Source organism: Chiloscyllium plagiosum, unplaced genomic scaffold, assembly GCF_037043375.1.
Source record: "Chiloscyllium plagiosum isolate Xiang-an unplaced genomic scaffold, Cpla_swu_hap1 HiC_scaffold_11, whole genome shotgun sequence".
Classification (NCBI taxonomy): Eukaryota; Metazoa; Chordata; class Chondrichthyes; order Orectolobiformes; family Hemiscylliidae; genus Chiloscyllium; species Chiloscyllium plagiosum.
Window position 1 is genome coordinate 46,533,329 of NW_028270149.1, and position 16,043 is coordinate 46,549,371.

At 43.5% G+C, this 16,043-nt stretch overlaps 1 protein-coding gene across 3 annotated transcripts in view; it reads right to left on the reverse strand.

Moving 5' to 3' along the window:
- Nucleotides 1-16,043, reverse strand: part of tex11 (testis expressed 11) — a 236,352-nt gene that overhangs the window by 5,252 nt on the left and 215,057 nt on the right. For all 3 annotated transcript variants that reach the window (XM_087992026.1, XM_087992025.1, XM_087992027.1), the window contains one exon: nt 4,490-4,534. In XM_087992026.1, coding sequence (XP_087848152.1) covers nt 4,490-4,534 — 45 coding nt within the window. The remainder of the gene's footprint in view (nt 1-4,489; nt 4,535-16,043) is intronic.

A 16,043-nucleotide genomic window follows, 5' to 3' on the forward strand; every position in this document is an offset into this window, starting at 1 on the left:
ATTTGTACAATTGAGCAAAAATCCTCATCATCTCAAATACTGGATAAGACCCTGGAATTTAATAACATTTAAAATACTGGACAAAATCCTCAACTAAGGTTGCAAACCCACAAGAAAACCAGAATTATTCGTGTCTGGGGCTACTATTCCAATTTACACCTCCACTTTAAGAGAACAATCAACCAAACCTAAGCAAAATTAACTTTTACACCTCGGGCTACAGAGCAGAGACAATATGGGGCCTACACAGAAACCGAACATTCAACTTCAATCAAAATCCATTCACAGATATATCTGACATTCAACTTCAATCAAAATACATTTACAAATGCTCTTAACTATCAGGAAGCCAACTGACCTCAAAAGGAACACCAAAACACAATGGCAAGCACAGATTTGGCACAAAGATAACAGGTCCACAATCAGTATAACTGCAGGTCTCAATCTCATCTGAAGGAGCTATTCAGCGAGCCCCACAGCTATTCCCCAGAAGAAATCCAACAGCTATTTCCAAGTAATATATCCAGAAAGGGGATCCTGACAGCAATTCGGAAAACTACTGACACAGGTGTGTTCCACGTCGGGGACCAATGGCAACCAACCACGACCAACACTTTCAAAAACCACCGACACATTCTGAGGTTAAAACTGGTCCACAAAACCACCAGAAAGTAAGGAAAACCAAGCACTCGCCCGATAAGTCCAATACTCAAGCTACCACATCAGTACACTCAACCCAGACTAAAGGCCAAACAGTCCAAAGTCTTCATCGAGATACCGGGTACAGCAAGCGAGAACAGCCAGCTATACGTAAAAACCTCGATTTTCCCAGTGGTGAGCTTAAACTCCCATGACCCCAAAGTTTCCAACCGAGTGGCAGGGGTAGGAAAGCAGGTCGTAACAGTGCAGGGAACCCAAGGATAGGAAGCCTGATTAAAGTTTGTGATTAAACCTGCTGTTCAGGTTCTAATAGTGTTTAATCTGTGTTTAATTTAATAGTGTATCTAATTACTGCCTTCTATATAATTTCTGGCATTAATTTTATTGTATTATACTTTTCTGTTTGTATTTAAATAAATGCAGAGTTTTTTTTGCCCTGAAACACCTGTCTACTGCTTTCTTCATTTCACATTCCTAAATGAGTCCTGTGTTTAGAACCTGGGATCTGGAGGTGATTAGAACCACCTAAAATCAGCAAATTACTAAGTGCAAACCAGAACCCTACAAATTCTAAGCAGATTTTGCGAAAATGGAACAACATAGCACAGAAACAGACCCTTCGGCCCCCTTCATTCTTCTAAACTCCAATATAGACCGAGAGTCGTCAAATGTTCCTCATACGTTAAGCTTTTCATTCCTGGGTCCATTCTCGTGAACCTCCTTTGAACACACTCCAGGGCCTTCCTGAGATATGAGACCCAAAACTGCGCACAATACTCCAAATGTGGTCTGACCAGAGCCTTATAAAGCCTCAGAGGTATAGCCCTGCCTTTATATTTAAGTTTTCTCAAATAAATGCCATAATTGCATTTGCCTTCTTAACTACTGATTGAACCTGCAGGTTTACCTTGAAAGAATGTTGGACTAGAACTCCCAAGTCTCTTTACGCTTCAGACTTCTGAATTTTCTCCCCCATTTAGAAAATAGTCCATGCCTATATTCTTCCTAACAAAGTGCATGACCTCACACTTTTTTAGGTTGTACTCCATTTGCCACTCCTTTGCCCACTCTCCTCACCTGTCCAAATCCTTGTGCAGCCTCTGAGCCTTCTCAGTGCTACCGGTTTGTCTACCTATCTTTGTGTTGTCTGCAAACTTAGCTAGAATTTCTTCAGTTCCTTCAACTAGATCATTAATGTATAAAGTGAAAAGTTATGATCCCGACACTGAGCCTAGCGAAACACTACTTGTCACTGGCTGCCATCCTGAGAAGGACCCTTTTGTCCTCACTCTCTGCTTTCTGCCAGACAGCCAAACATTTATCCATGCTAGCACCTTTCATCTAACACCATGTGCCCTTATCTTATTCAGTAACTTCCTATGTGGCACCTTGTCAAAGGCCTTCTTGAAGTCCAGGTAGATAACATCCATTGGCTCTCTTTGGTCTAACATTCTCATTACTTCCTCCAAGGATTCTAGCAGATTTATCAGGTATGACCTCCCCTTGATGAAACCATGCTGACTTTGCCATATTTTACCATACACTTCCAAGTATTCAGAAATCTCATCCTTCACAATGGATTCCAGGATTTTACCTATGACCGAAGTTAGGCTTACTCCCTTTTTAAACAGGGAGTGTCACGTTAGTGATTTTGCAGTCCTGTGGGACCCTCCCTGATTCTTGAAAGATCACTACTAATGCCTCCACTATCTCTTCAGCTATTTCCTTTAGAACTCTAGGGTGCAGTCCACCTGGTCCAGGTGATTTATCCACTTCCAGGTCATTGTGTATTTCTCCTTGTACTGGCTATCTTACTCAGCTCTGACTCCTCACTCTCTTGAATTTTTGGGAAATTACTCGTGTCTTCCACCGTGAAGACAGACGCAAACTAATTATCCAATTCCTCCGCCATTTCCTTGTTCAACTCAAGTATCTCTCCAGGTCATTTACCAGCACAGGAGGACATGCACAGAGCAAGAACAAAAGCTCAATGTGAGTTAGAGCAAAGCAGTCTGGTTGGCTGTTTTTGAATTGATCACCTTTAATATTCAATCACTTCACCACCAATACTCAATGGTAGCACTTTACACCATATACAAAGTGCACTACAGTAAGTCATCTTTTCCAAAACTTTCAATTCTCTGGCCCCCAACACCTCATCTTCACCATGGACTTACAGGCTCACTCACACCTGTATCCCTCACATGGAGGGCCTAACAGCTCTCCTTCTCTTCCCCTCCCGGAGGTGCAACTAGTTCCCCTTCACTGACACACTCATTTGCATGGTAAGAACTGGTCCTCTCCCTCAACAATTGTTCCTTTTATTCCTCCCACTTCCTACAAATCAAATGGATGGCCATGGACACCCACATCGGCCAGAGGTATGCCTGCCTCTTTGTAGGATTCGTGGAACAGTCCCTCTTCCACAACTACACCAAAACCATCCTTCACCTCTTTCTCCACTACATTGATGGCTGCACTGGTGCTGCCTCTTGCCCCCACAAGGTGCTCAAGCAGTTCATCAACTTCGCTAACACCTTTAACCTTGCTCTCAAATTAACCTGGATCATTTCCCTCCCCTTCCTGGACCTCTCCATCTACATCTCCAGAAACCGACTAACCACTGACATCCTTTCAAACCCACTGACTTGCACAACTACCTCGCCTACATCTCTCTCACCACCCTCCTACAAAAATGCGATCTCATACTCTCAATTCCTCTGTCTCCACTCCGAGGATGAGACGTTCTACTCCAGGTCATCCCAGATGTCTTGCTACTTTAGGGCCCTTATCGCTAATTAAGGATGCCCTCAAGTCCATCTCCTCCAGTTTCTGCACTTCTGCTCCCAAAGCCCCCCCCTCAACAACACAGATTGAGTCCCACTAAGGGAACCTCCGAATCCAATACATCATGCTCCTACATTTCTGCCACCTACAATCAGATCCCATCACCAAAAAGGTACTTCCTTCCCCACCCTATACACTTTCCGCAGGATCGTTCATTGCGCAACTTCGTCAACTCTACACCCCTCACCAACCTCTCCAACATATCTGGTACCATTCCCTGCAAGGGGTGCAACATGTGCCACTTTACCTCCCCTCTCACTTCCTTTGAAGGCCGCAACCAATCCTTCCAGATCTGGCAGAAATTCACCTGCGCTTCATCCCATCTGATGCATTGTATCCGTTGCTCCCGATGTGGTCTCCTCTGTATCGGGGAGACCAAGTGCAGCCTCAGAGACTGGTTCGCAGAGCATCGGCACTCTATATGCATCAACCAATTCGGCCTTCTGGTTGCCATCCATTTAAATTCCCTTTCCCACTCCCGTGGCGACATGTTCATCCTTGGCCTGCTCTCTTGCCAGAGTGAGGCCAAATGTAAACTGGAGGAACAACACCTGATATTTCACCGGGGAAGCTTAAAGTCCAAGGGCCTCAATACTGGCTTCACCAGCTTCCAAATCCATCCAACCCCAGCCTTATCCCATGTCCAGTCCTACTCCTCGCCTCCATAACCTGACCTAACCTTTCCATCTTTCTACTCACCTATCCACTCCACTCTTCCCACTGACCAATCACTACAACCCCCTTCACATGCATCTAGCTATCACCATCACACCTACCCTTCACCCCCAGCCCACTTCCACCTCTCCCTCATTTATTTCTGGGTCCCCCCACCCCCACCCCAACTCCCCAGTTCTGAAGGGTTTCTCAACTTGAAATGCTGACTTTCCTGCTCCTAGGGTGCTGTCTAACCTATTGTGCTTTTTCAGCTTCACATCTACTGACTTCCAGCATCTGCAGTCTGTACTGTCTCCAAGTAACTCACCGAGGTATCTTCAACAGCACTGTTCAAATCCATGACATCCAGCACCTGGAAATAGGAGGGCAGCAGATAAATGGGAACACTACCACCTTCAAGTTCTTTTTCAAGTCACGCACTTCTAGATTTGGAATTATATTATCAGTCCTTCACTGCTGCCAGGCCAAAATTCAGGAACACCCTTCCTAACAAACACTAAGGACTTCAGTGGTTCAAGAAGACTGCTCACTACTATATTCACTGGGGTAATTAGGAATAGTCAGCAAATATTCGCCGAGTGGGAGCAGCGGCCGAGTAAAGGCGAACCCGGGAGACTACAGCTAAGGTAAAACAGTTTGTTTCAAAATTACTTACCTGTAGCGGGCAACGGTGTTTTCTTTCTCTCTTCACAAAAAGAGCGGGAGCAGCAGAGGAAGTGACGGCCAACAGAGGGGCAGCCGGGAAGGAGAACTGTGAGTATAAATACTCACCCTTTAATCACCAACGGTCATTTGAGTGGGAGCAGCGGCCGAGTAAAGGCGAACCCGGGAGACTACAGCTAAGGTAAAACAGTTTGTTTCAAAATTACTTACCTGTAGCGGGCAATGGTGTTTTCTTTCTCTCTTCACAAAAAGAGCGGGAGCAGCAGAGGAAGTGACAGCAAACAGAGGGGCAGCCGGGAAGGAGAACTGTGAGTATAAATACTCACCCTTTAATCACCAACGGTCATTTGAGTGGGAGCAGCGGCCGAGTAAAGGCGAACCCGGGAGACTACAGCTAAGGTAAAACAGTTTGTTTCAAAATTACTTACCTGTAGCGGGCAACGGTGTTTTCTTTCTCTCTTCACAAAAAGAGCGGGAGCAGCAGAGGAAGTGACGGCAAACAGAGGGGCAGCCGGGAAGGAGAACTGTGAGTATAAATACTCACCCTTTAATCACCAACGGTCATTTGAGTGGGAGCAGCGGCTGAGTAAAGGCGAACCCGGGAGACTACAGCTAAGGTAAAACAGTTTGTTTCAAAATTACTTACCTGTAGCGGTAAGTCCGATCAAGGACAGTAGTGGGAGACTGTGTATTGAGTCGGAAGAGATAGGAGAGGTCTTGAACAAGTACTTCTCTTCAGTATTTACGAATGAGAGGGACCGTATTGTAGAAGAGGAGAGTGTGAAATGGACTGGTAAGCTAGAAGAGATACCTGTTAGGAAGGAAGATGTGTTGGACATTTTGAACAACTTGAGGATAGACAAGTCCCCCGGGCCTGACGGGATATATCCTAGGATTATGTGGGAAGCAAGAGAGGAAATTGCAGTACCGTTGGCAATGATCTTCTCGTCTTCACTGGCAACGGGGGTGGTACCAGGGGACTGGAGAGTAGCGAATGTTGTGCCCCTGTTCAAAAAAGGGAATAGGGATAACCCCGGGAATTACAGGCCTGTTAGTCTTACTTCTGTGGTAGGCAAAGTAATGGAAAGGGTACTGAGGGATAGGATTTATGAGTATCTGGAAAGACACTGCTTGATTAGGGACAGCCAGCACGGATTTGTGAAGGGTAGGTCTTGCCTTACAAGTCTTATTGAATTCTTCGAAGAGGTGACCAAGCATGTGGATGAGGGTAGAGCAGTGGATGTAGTGTACATGGATTTTAGTAAGGCATTTGATAAGGTTCCCCATGGTAGGCTTATGCGGAAAGTCAGGAGGCATGGGATAGAGGGAAATTTGGCCAATTGGATAGAAAACTGGCTAACCGGTCGAAGGCAGAGAGTGGTGGTAGATGGTAAATATTCAGCCTGGAGCCCAGTTACAAGTGGAGTTCCGCAGGAATCAGTTCTGGGTCCTCTGCTGTTTGTAATTTTTATTAATGACTTAGATGAGGGAGTCGAAGGGTGGGTCAGTAAATTTGCAGATGATACGAAGATAGGTGGGGTTGTGGACAGTGAGGAGGGCTGTTGTCGGCTGCAGAGGGACTTAGATATGATGCAGAGCTGGGCTGAGGAGTGGCAGATGGAGTTCAACCCTGCCAAGTGTGAGGTTGTCCATTTTGGCAGAACAAATAAGAATGCGGAATACAGGGTTAATGGTAGGGTTCTAAGTCAGGTGGAGGAACAGAGGGATCTTGGGGTCTATGTACATAGATCTTTGAAGGTTGCCACTCAGGTGGATAGAGTTTGTAAGAAGGCCTATGGAGTATTATCGTTCATTAGCAGAGGGATTGAATTCAAGAGTCGTGAGGTGATGTTGCAGCTGTACAGGACTTTGGTTAGGCCACAGTTGGAGTACTGTGTGCAGTTCTGCTCGCCTCACTTTAGGAAAGATGTGGAAGCTTTGGAGAGGGTGCAGAGAAGATTTACCAGGATGTTGCCTGGAATGGAGAGGAAGTTGTACGAGGATAGGTTGAGAGTGCTAGGCCTTTTCTCGTTGGAACGGCGAAGGATGAGGGGTGACTTGATAGAGGTTTATAAGATGATCAGAGGAATAGATATAGAGTAGACAGTCAGAAACTTTTTCCCCGGTTACAACAGAGTGTTACAAGGGGACATAAATTTAAGGTGAAGGGTGGAAGGTATAGGGGAGATGTCAGTGGTGGGTTCTTTACCCAGAGAGTGGTGGGGGCATGGAATGCGCTGCCCGTGGGAGTGGTAGAGTCGGAATCATTGGCGACCTTTAAGCGGCATTTGGATAGGTACATGGATGGGTACTTAATCTAGGTTAGAAGTTCGGCACAACATCGTGGGCCGAAGGGCCTGTTCTGTGCTGTATTGTTCTATGTTCTATAAGTCAATGATACCTACATCATATGAATTAACAAGAAAACAGAAGTTTAATCGTTTCAGAACAAAATTTCCCAATTTTGAAGATATAATAATCTCATCCTGAAAAAAAATACAGCATAGCTCTTGCCAACTAATTTCTAATCTGATCCAGCAGACCATTTGATGACCTTTACCATGTCAACACAAGCTCTCATCTGTTTTGTTCAGTCAAGAGGCTTTTTACACTATGCAAATGAGAGTTCTACACTGACTGCATGATCCTGATTTAATTTTTGGACCATGGGTAGAACTTCTCCAATCTCAGTTGAAATGCTTTGTAAAATAAGATTCAAGAGACCACCATGACTTTGAGCAACTTTTCCCATATAATCTTCTGCTCTTTACCTTATCATTTATGCAATCAGACTTTGGGAATTCTAATTGCACTAGAAGCAGAAGTGCTTGTCTCTGGTGCAGTATTTAAAACACCAGCAGCACATCAATTCAGATGCTGCAAGCCAAGAACATTTTCTCACACTGTGGGTGTTTGAACCTCTCCAGTCAGGTCTTGGTCCAAAGGAAAGTTCACAACCTACTCCGTGGGCAGGCACCTGGAGTTTTGGGACACAGGGCAGTGGAGGGGAAGCTAGTCACCTATTCAACTAATGCAACAGGAGGGAACACCAGCAGACCAAGCTAAAAATTTGATTTGATTTGATTGTCATGTATACAGGAGTACAGTAACAAGTATATAATATCACCAAGAAGAAAGTGAGGGCTGCAGATGCTGGAGATCAGAGCTGAAAATGTGTTGCTGGAAAAGCGCAGCAGGTCAGGCAGCATCCAAGGAACAGGAGAATCGACGTTTCGGGCATAAGCCCTTTTTCAGGCTTATGCCCGAAACGTCGATTCTCCTGTTCCTTGGATGCTGCCTGACCTGCTGCGCTTTTCCAGCAACACATTTTCAGCTATAATATCACCACACAAGGTACAAGTACCTATGTACAGAATCTTAAGAACTAGGTAGAAAGAAGAAACAAGGTATTGCAGTAATTTATAGTATAATGTAAAACATACAAAATAAGGTTAAAAGTTACACATTGCAGACTTTCTTAGTTTTAAGTAGAAAATAAAGAAATAAAGTTGAAAATTCAAATGTTAGCCTTCTTTAAGTGCTTAGCCACAGTGGGACCACACTTTGAGGAATTACCTTGAGACTGGAAATTCACGCTGGGCCAAGAGACAACCATGTACCACCAAAAGACCATCATGCCAGGTAGAGAGACTGCTACACTAAACCATTGTAGGAAAAAGGAGAAAGTGAGGACTGCAGATGCTGGAGATCAGAGCTGAAGGGCTTATGCCCGAAACGTCGATTCTCCTGCTCCTTGGATGCTGCCTGACCTGCTGCACTTTTCCAGCAACACATTTTTCAGCGTTGTAGGAAAAACTCTTAAACATCCAGCTTACATTTTGTATTTAAACAATTTATCTTTTAGTTAGATATGAAGAAGAAATAGGAGTGCTTCGAGGGCAAGAAGCTGTGTTATCTTTTCATGGAAAATGCTGTTCACCATAACAGAATTGACAGCAGAGATTTTGCTTTGAAAACTGTCCCAGGTGGAAATTAAAAGCAATGTAAGCTTACTGTTAACTGGTGATTATGGCAAGCATTTCTTGCTCTCATGGAAATTTCAATGGGGGAAAGAAGGGCTCCTGTTCTCATACCAAAGGAAGAAGCATCATTGATGGGGTGATATTAACAAGTGGAACTCAGGCTCTTTTACTTCAAAGAGAGCAATCAATTATCATTCAAAAGCTGAAAAGCTTAATCTGCTTGTCTGGGTTTGTATGTAAATGCTCCAATTACCTTGTGGCCACCCTATCCACCATTTGAATCCTGGAGCTGACCTGACTCCCACAGATTCATAACTATCATGCTCATCCTGAACCATAACACATCCCCCCACCTTCGCATCTGCCTCCACTCCCTCACGGACATCTGGCAGCCCCAAACTGCCAAAGTGCGAACGTACCACTCTTTGAATTAGCCAACCTAAACCTACCCATCTGGTACCTTGACTGCCCACCTAACTGGCACCCTTGCTCTTTCCCCATCTTTCACCTGTACCTCCCACTGACCTGACTCCATTTTTCCTTCTCTATCTCTCATGCGTTCCCTCACCCACATGACACCTTATGGCCTTAGCAGCCTGCCACTCATGCCACTTACCCTGCTGGCACTCTACCTCCATATCCCTTTGCAACATCTGGTACTCTACCTTCTCATTTCCTTGGCACCTTATACTTATAGGGATGGTACAGTCACAGAGTGGTTAGCACTGCTGCCTCAGAGCACCAGGGACCCAGGTTCGATTCCAGCCTTGGGTGACAGTCTGTTTGGAGCTTGCACATTCACCCCATGTCTCCGTAAGTTTTATGTTACATTAGATTACATGTGTGAGTGATCAAGGGAAAAGGCCTCATAGGTCACAATGCTGGAACTGAAAAGAAGTAATTAAATCAAACCTATAGATTTGATAGGGAAGTCATTTCTCTAGGATGCTGCTAAGTAGTAGATTGATTTTGTTTTGGTGTGAATTTTGAAATCTTTCAAGCTGTGTCATGTGATTTTATCTGAAAAAAAAACCGCATACAAGTTGCAAACTTCTGATTATTTGTCAAAACCAAGTCTACAGACTTGTGTAATTATTTGTGTAATGTTGAACTATAACCTGGTGTTGAGAGGTTTTTAAACTTTGTCCACCCCCCAGTCCAACATCGGCACCTCCACATCTTGTGTAATTACATTTCATTGAAAAACTGCCATGTTAAATAAAGATAAAATATATTTATCAAGTCAATTATCATTCCAGGATCTGATTTGTCAGATAATTATAGCAACTGGGGTAATAAGTGGAAGCATTTGATAGGATCGGAGTTCACTGAATTTAAAATGGCTTTGTGTCTCCTTTAAAGAAATGGATACATTGACTGGACATAAAATTGCTATGCTGTGAGTGACATTTATTGCACAGACTTTGAAGATGGTTTTTCATGCTGCTAAGAGTTTTCTGGAAATAGAAGATACAACAGTGGATAATTTGAAATCTTTGTCTAGATTAGAGAGGTGCTGGAAAAGCACAGCAGGTCAGGCAGCATCCGAGGAGCATGGAAATCAAGGTTTTGGGCAAAAGCCCTTCTTCAGGAATAGAGGCAGGGTGCCTGCAGAGTGGAGAGATAAATGAGAGGGGGGTGGGGGTGGGAAGAAAGTAGCATAGAGTACAATAGGTGAATGGGGGTGGGGATGGAGGTGATAGGTCATTTGCAGCCCTTGTTTTTACCAATTTGAAATCTTTGCCAACAGTTAAACTGAAAAAGTTATCAGAAACATTTAAGATAGAATTAAAAGTAGGATCTCATGAGGAAAAGATGCATAGAATGATTATTCAGCATTTGGAATTAGAAGAATAGAAATCTGAAACTGAGTCATCACAACTAGAATTTGCTAGGATAGTTATAAATGAAAAGACTGATATTTGGAAAAAAAAAACACAAAAACAGAGGAATATGGAAAATGTAAAATGAAGAGAGAGAAATCAGAGATTAATGGAGGATAAAGAAATTAAAAAGCTCGCATTCCAAAAAGGGTAGGCTGACAAAAATGACCTGACCATCGAAAAGCTTAAAGTAAAAGAGGAAATAGTAGTAGTAGCTTGGGGATGCTTTGGATTCCAGTGGGTAATTTGATTTAAGGAATAATCTATGCTTCGTGCTTAGATTTACTGTGAATGAAAATATTTCACCTCATTTGAGAAGGTAACTGGATAGATAAAGAGGCCAACAGAAATTTTAACCTTAATATTACAGAAATATTTGACAAGTACAGCTATGACTGTGTATTTTACTCTGTCAAAAGAATAATCCGCAGAGTGTGAAGCGTCAAATGAGTAATAATCACTGCTATGAACTTGCACCAGAGAAATTATGGAAGAATTCAGACATAGCATTCCTGCAAACTTATGCAAATATTTAGATGAGTGTCAAGTATCAAAGATCAGAGAAGCAGTCTGGCAGATACCTATTACATCTCACAGAGATAATTACAGGTGGGGGAGATGGTCATATGGAAATCCACAAGGAAATTGGAGGAATAGCAAATGTGTAAGTGTTAGAAGAACTGAATTTAGTAAACAAACGTAACAATGCCTAATAAATAAAGGAGAAATCCAACTCAATTACTGGACTTTAAATGAAACACTGATGCTGGACTGGACTAAGGAATCCCCAGAAAAAGGAGCAATGGGAATGAAAAGGGACATCAAAACTGTAGCAGCAGTACAAAAATAATTTTTTTTAAAAGACTATATTAAGAAGTGAGATATGATTCCAGTCAGTCATGAAATTTCTTCAAATATTGGCAGAGAATCAGATCACTGGAGGTTCTAAGTACTTCATCTCAAAAGCAGAGGTATTTCTGTAAGCTTCAAATCAAGGAGGTAAACATGTAAAGATATTGAAGGACACTGGATCAAGTTAATCAATGAAGCTGGCTGATTTTACTATTTGTCTTACAGACGGGCTAATGAATTGAAAATGTTAATTGGAAGTAAATATGATAGCTACAAACCACTCCATTATATAGAGTTGGATTTAAGAGGGACTTAGTAAATGGAGAAGTTGTAGTTGGAGTAATGAAGCAAGTTCTAATAGGAGGAATTGATTTCATCTTGGACAGCGGCCTTGCAGTTTCAAAAATATTGTCCTCACTAACGGTTAGGACGAAAAAGAAACTGAAATGTTAAAGGAGAAACATCCTGGATAGCTTCTAGATTGTATTGGGGTTAAATTTCAAGCCAAAAGAAACAGATAAGAAGTAGAAGAAGCAGACACTATGAAATGGGCAGATGACTTGGTAATTTGGCTCTCAGATACCATTTTTAAGAAGGATGATGATAAAGAGAATTAGGCTGGCATGTTTAGTCCATCTTCTTTAATAGAAATGCAACAAGCAGATCCTGAATTGAAAGAGTTATATTAAGCTGCCTACTCAGAAGTTGAGTCAGAATTAAAACCTAAGTATTATTACTTGAAAGACAAAGGTAATGGAAACCACCTCAAATACCAGTCAATGAGGATTGGGCAGTGGTCCATTCGCAGTGGTCTCATCTGATTATCTTAAAGAAATATTGAGTGGCTCACCAAATTCCAAAGGCATCTTACTTGGGTATAAGGAAAACACAGGTTAAAATATTAATCTTTTTTATTGATCAAGATTACATAAAGATGCAGCCACATTTTGCCAAACATATTGTACATGATAGGTAGTGAGGAAATCCCAAACATCATTAAACCTGCACCTTTAATTCTGTTACCAGTTTTTGAAGAACCATTTACCAAAATCTTAGTCAATTGTGCAGGACCACCCCCGAAAACCAACAATGGGAATCAGTATTTTTTTTAATGATGATGAATCTTTTCACAAGATTCCCTTAAGCACTGAATTTAGGTAAAATTACTGCAAAAATGTTAGTGATGATGCTCATAGAACATAGAACATAGAAGAATACAGCGCAGTACAGGCCCTTGGGCCCTCGATGTTGCGCCGATCCAAGCCCACCTAAACTACACTAACCCACTATCCTCCATATACCTATCCAATGCCCTCTTAAATGCCCATAAAGAGGGAGAGTCCACCACTGTTACTGGCAGGGCATTCCATGAACTAACGACTCGCTGAGTGAAGAACCTACCCCTAACATCAGTCCTATATCTACCCCCCCTTAATTTAAAGCTATGCCCCCTTGTAATACCCGACTCAATACGCGGGAAAAGGTTCATACTGTCGACCCTATCTAACCCCCTAATCATCTTGTACACCTCAATCAAGTCACCCCTAAACCTTCTTTTCTCTAGTGAAAACAGCCCCAAGTGCCTCAGTCTTTCCTCATACGATTTTCCTTCCATACCAGGCAACATCCTGGTAAACCTCCTCTGCACCCGTTCCAATGCCTCCACATCCTTCCTATAGTATGGCGACCAAAACTGCACACAATATTCCAGATGCGGCCGTACCAGAGTCTTATACAACTGCATCATGACCTCAGGACTCCGGAACTCAATTCCTCTACCAATAAAAGCCAGTACGCCATATGCCTTCCTCACCGCACTATTTACCTGGGTGGCAACTTTCAGAGATCTGTGTACATGGACACCAAGATCCCTCTGCTCATCCACACTACCAAGTATCCGACCATTAGCCCAGTACCCCATCTTTTTGTTATTCTTCCCAAAGTGAATCACCTCGCACTTAGCTACATTGAATTCTATCTGCCACCTTTCTGCCCAGCTCTGCAGCTTCTCTATATCCTGCTGTAACCTGCCACATGCTTCCTCACTGTCAACAACTCCTCTGACTTTCGTATCATCCGCAAACTTGCTCACCCAACCTTCTAATCCCTCTTCCAGGTCATTTATAAAAATGACAAACAGCAATGGTCCCAAAACAGATCCTTGCGGAACACCGCTAGTGACGGCACTCCATGAAGAAACTTTGCCATCAACTACTACCCTCTGTCTTCTTCCATCCAGCCAATTCCTAATCCAAACCTCCAACTCACCCTCAATGCCATATCTCCGTATTTTCTGCAGTAGCCTACCATGGGGAACCTTATCAAACGCCTTACTAAAATCCATATATACCACATCTACCGCTTTCCCCTCATCAACCTCCTTCGTCACCTTTTCAAAGAATTCAATAAGGTTTGTGAGGCACGACTTGCCCTTCACAAAACCATGCTGACTATCCTTGATCACATTATTCCTATCCAGATGTGCATAAATCCTATCCCTTACAATTCTCTCTAAGACTTTGCCCACAACAGAAGTGAGACTCACCGGCCTATAGTTACTAGGGCTATCCCTACTCCCCTTTTTGAACAAGGGAACCACATTTGCTATCCTCCAGTCTTCTGGGACTACTCCTGTAGACAAAGAGGACATAAAAATCAAGGCCAATGGCTCTGCAATCTCCTCCCTTGCTTCCCAGAGAATCCTAGGATAAATGCCATCAGGCCCAGGGGACTTATCTATTTTCACCTTTTCCAGGATTTCCAACACCTCTTCTCTACATACCTCAAAGCCATCCATTCTACTTATTTGTGACTCAGTATTCTCATCGACAACAATGCCCTGTTCCTGAGTAAATACTGAAGAAAAGTATTCATTCAGTGTCTCCCCAATCTCTTCCGCCTCCACACGCAACTTCCCCCTACTATCCTTGACTGGACCTATTCCTACCCTAGTCATTCTTTTATTCCTAACATACCTATAGAAAGCCTTAGGGTTTTCCCTAATCCTATCGACTAAGGACCTTTCATGTCCCCTCCTTGCTGCTTTTAGCTCTCTCTTCAGGTCCTTCCTGGCTACCCTATGACTCTCAATCGCCCCAATTGAACCTTCACGTCTCATCTTGAGATAGGCCGCCCTCTTCCATTTAACAAGGGATTCCAATTCCTTATTAAACCACGGCTCCCTCGCACGACCCTTTCCTTCCTGCCTGACAGGTACATAATTATCAAGGACACTCAATAGTTGCCCCTTGAACAAGTTCCACATATCATTTACACTCTTGCCTTGGAGTCTACTTTTCCAAGCCACACATCCTAAGTCATGCCTCACCGCATCATAATTTCCCTTACCCCAGCTATAATTCTTGCCCTGTAGTACACACTTATCCCTCTCCATCACGAGTGTAAAAATCACCGAATTATGGTCACTATCCCCAAAGTGCTCACCTACCTCTAATTCTAACACCTGGCCTGGTTCGTTACCCAGAACCAAATCCAGTATGGCCTCACCTCTTGTTGGCCTGTCTACATATTGTGTCAGGAAACTCTCCTGCACACATTGAACAAACACTGACCCATCTAACGAACTTGAGCTATAGCTTTCCCAATCAATATCAGGAAAGTTAAAGTCCCCCATAACAACCACCCTATTACTGTCACTCATCTCCTGAATCACCTTCCCAATCCTTTCTTCAATGATTCTAGGACTATTAGGAGGCCTGTAAAAGACTCCTAACAGGGTGACCTCACCTTTCCTATTCCTAACCTCAGCCCAAACTACCTCAGATGGCAAGTCCTCATCCATTGTCCTTTCCACCGCTGTAATACTATCTTTGACAAGCAATGCCACACCTCCCCCTCTTTTACCCCCACCTCTGACCCTACTAAAACATTTAAATCCCGGAACCTGCAACAGCCAATCCTGTCCCTGTTCTAGCCATGTCTCCGTAATAGCCACAACATCGAAGTCCCAGGTACCAACCAACGCTGCAAGTTCACCTACCTTATTTCGTATACTTCTTGCATTGAAGTATACACACTTCAAGCCACTTCCCTGTTTACAGGCACCCTCCATGGAAATTGATGCCATGTTCCTCACCTCCCTACACTCCAGGCCCTGCACCCTGAAGCTACAATCTGGGTTCCCATGCCCCTGCCGAGTTAGTTTAAACCCCCCCCAAGAGCACTAGCAAACCTCCCCCCAAGGATACTGGTTCCCCTCAGGTTCAGGTGTAGACCATCCTGTTTATAGAGGTCCCACCGTCCCCAGAAAGAACCCCAGTTATCCAAAAACTGGAACCCCTCCCTCCTGCACCATCCCTGAAGCCACGCATTTAATTGTTCTCTCTCCCTATTCCTCGAATCTCTATCACGTGGCACGGGTAACAAACCAGAGACAACAACTCTGTTTGTTCTAACTCCGAGCTTCCAACCTAGCTCCCTGAAAGCCTGTCTAACATCCTCAGCACTCCTCCTACCTATG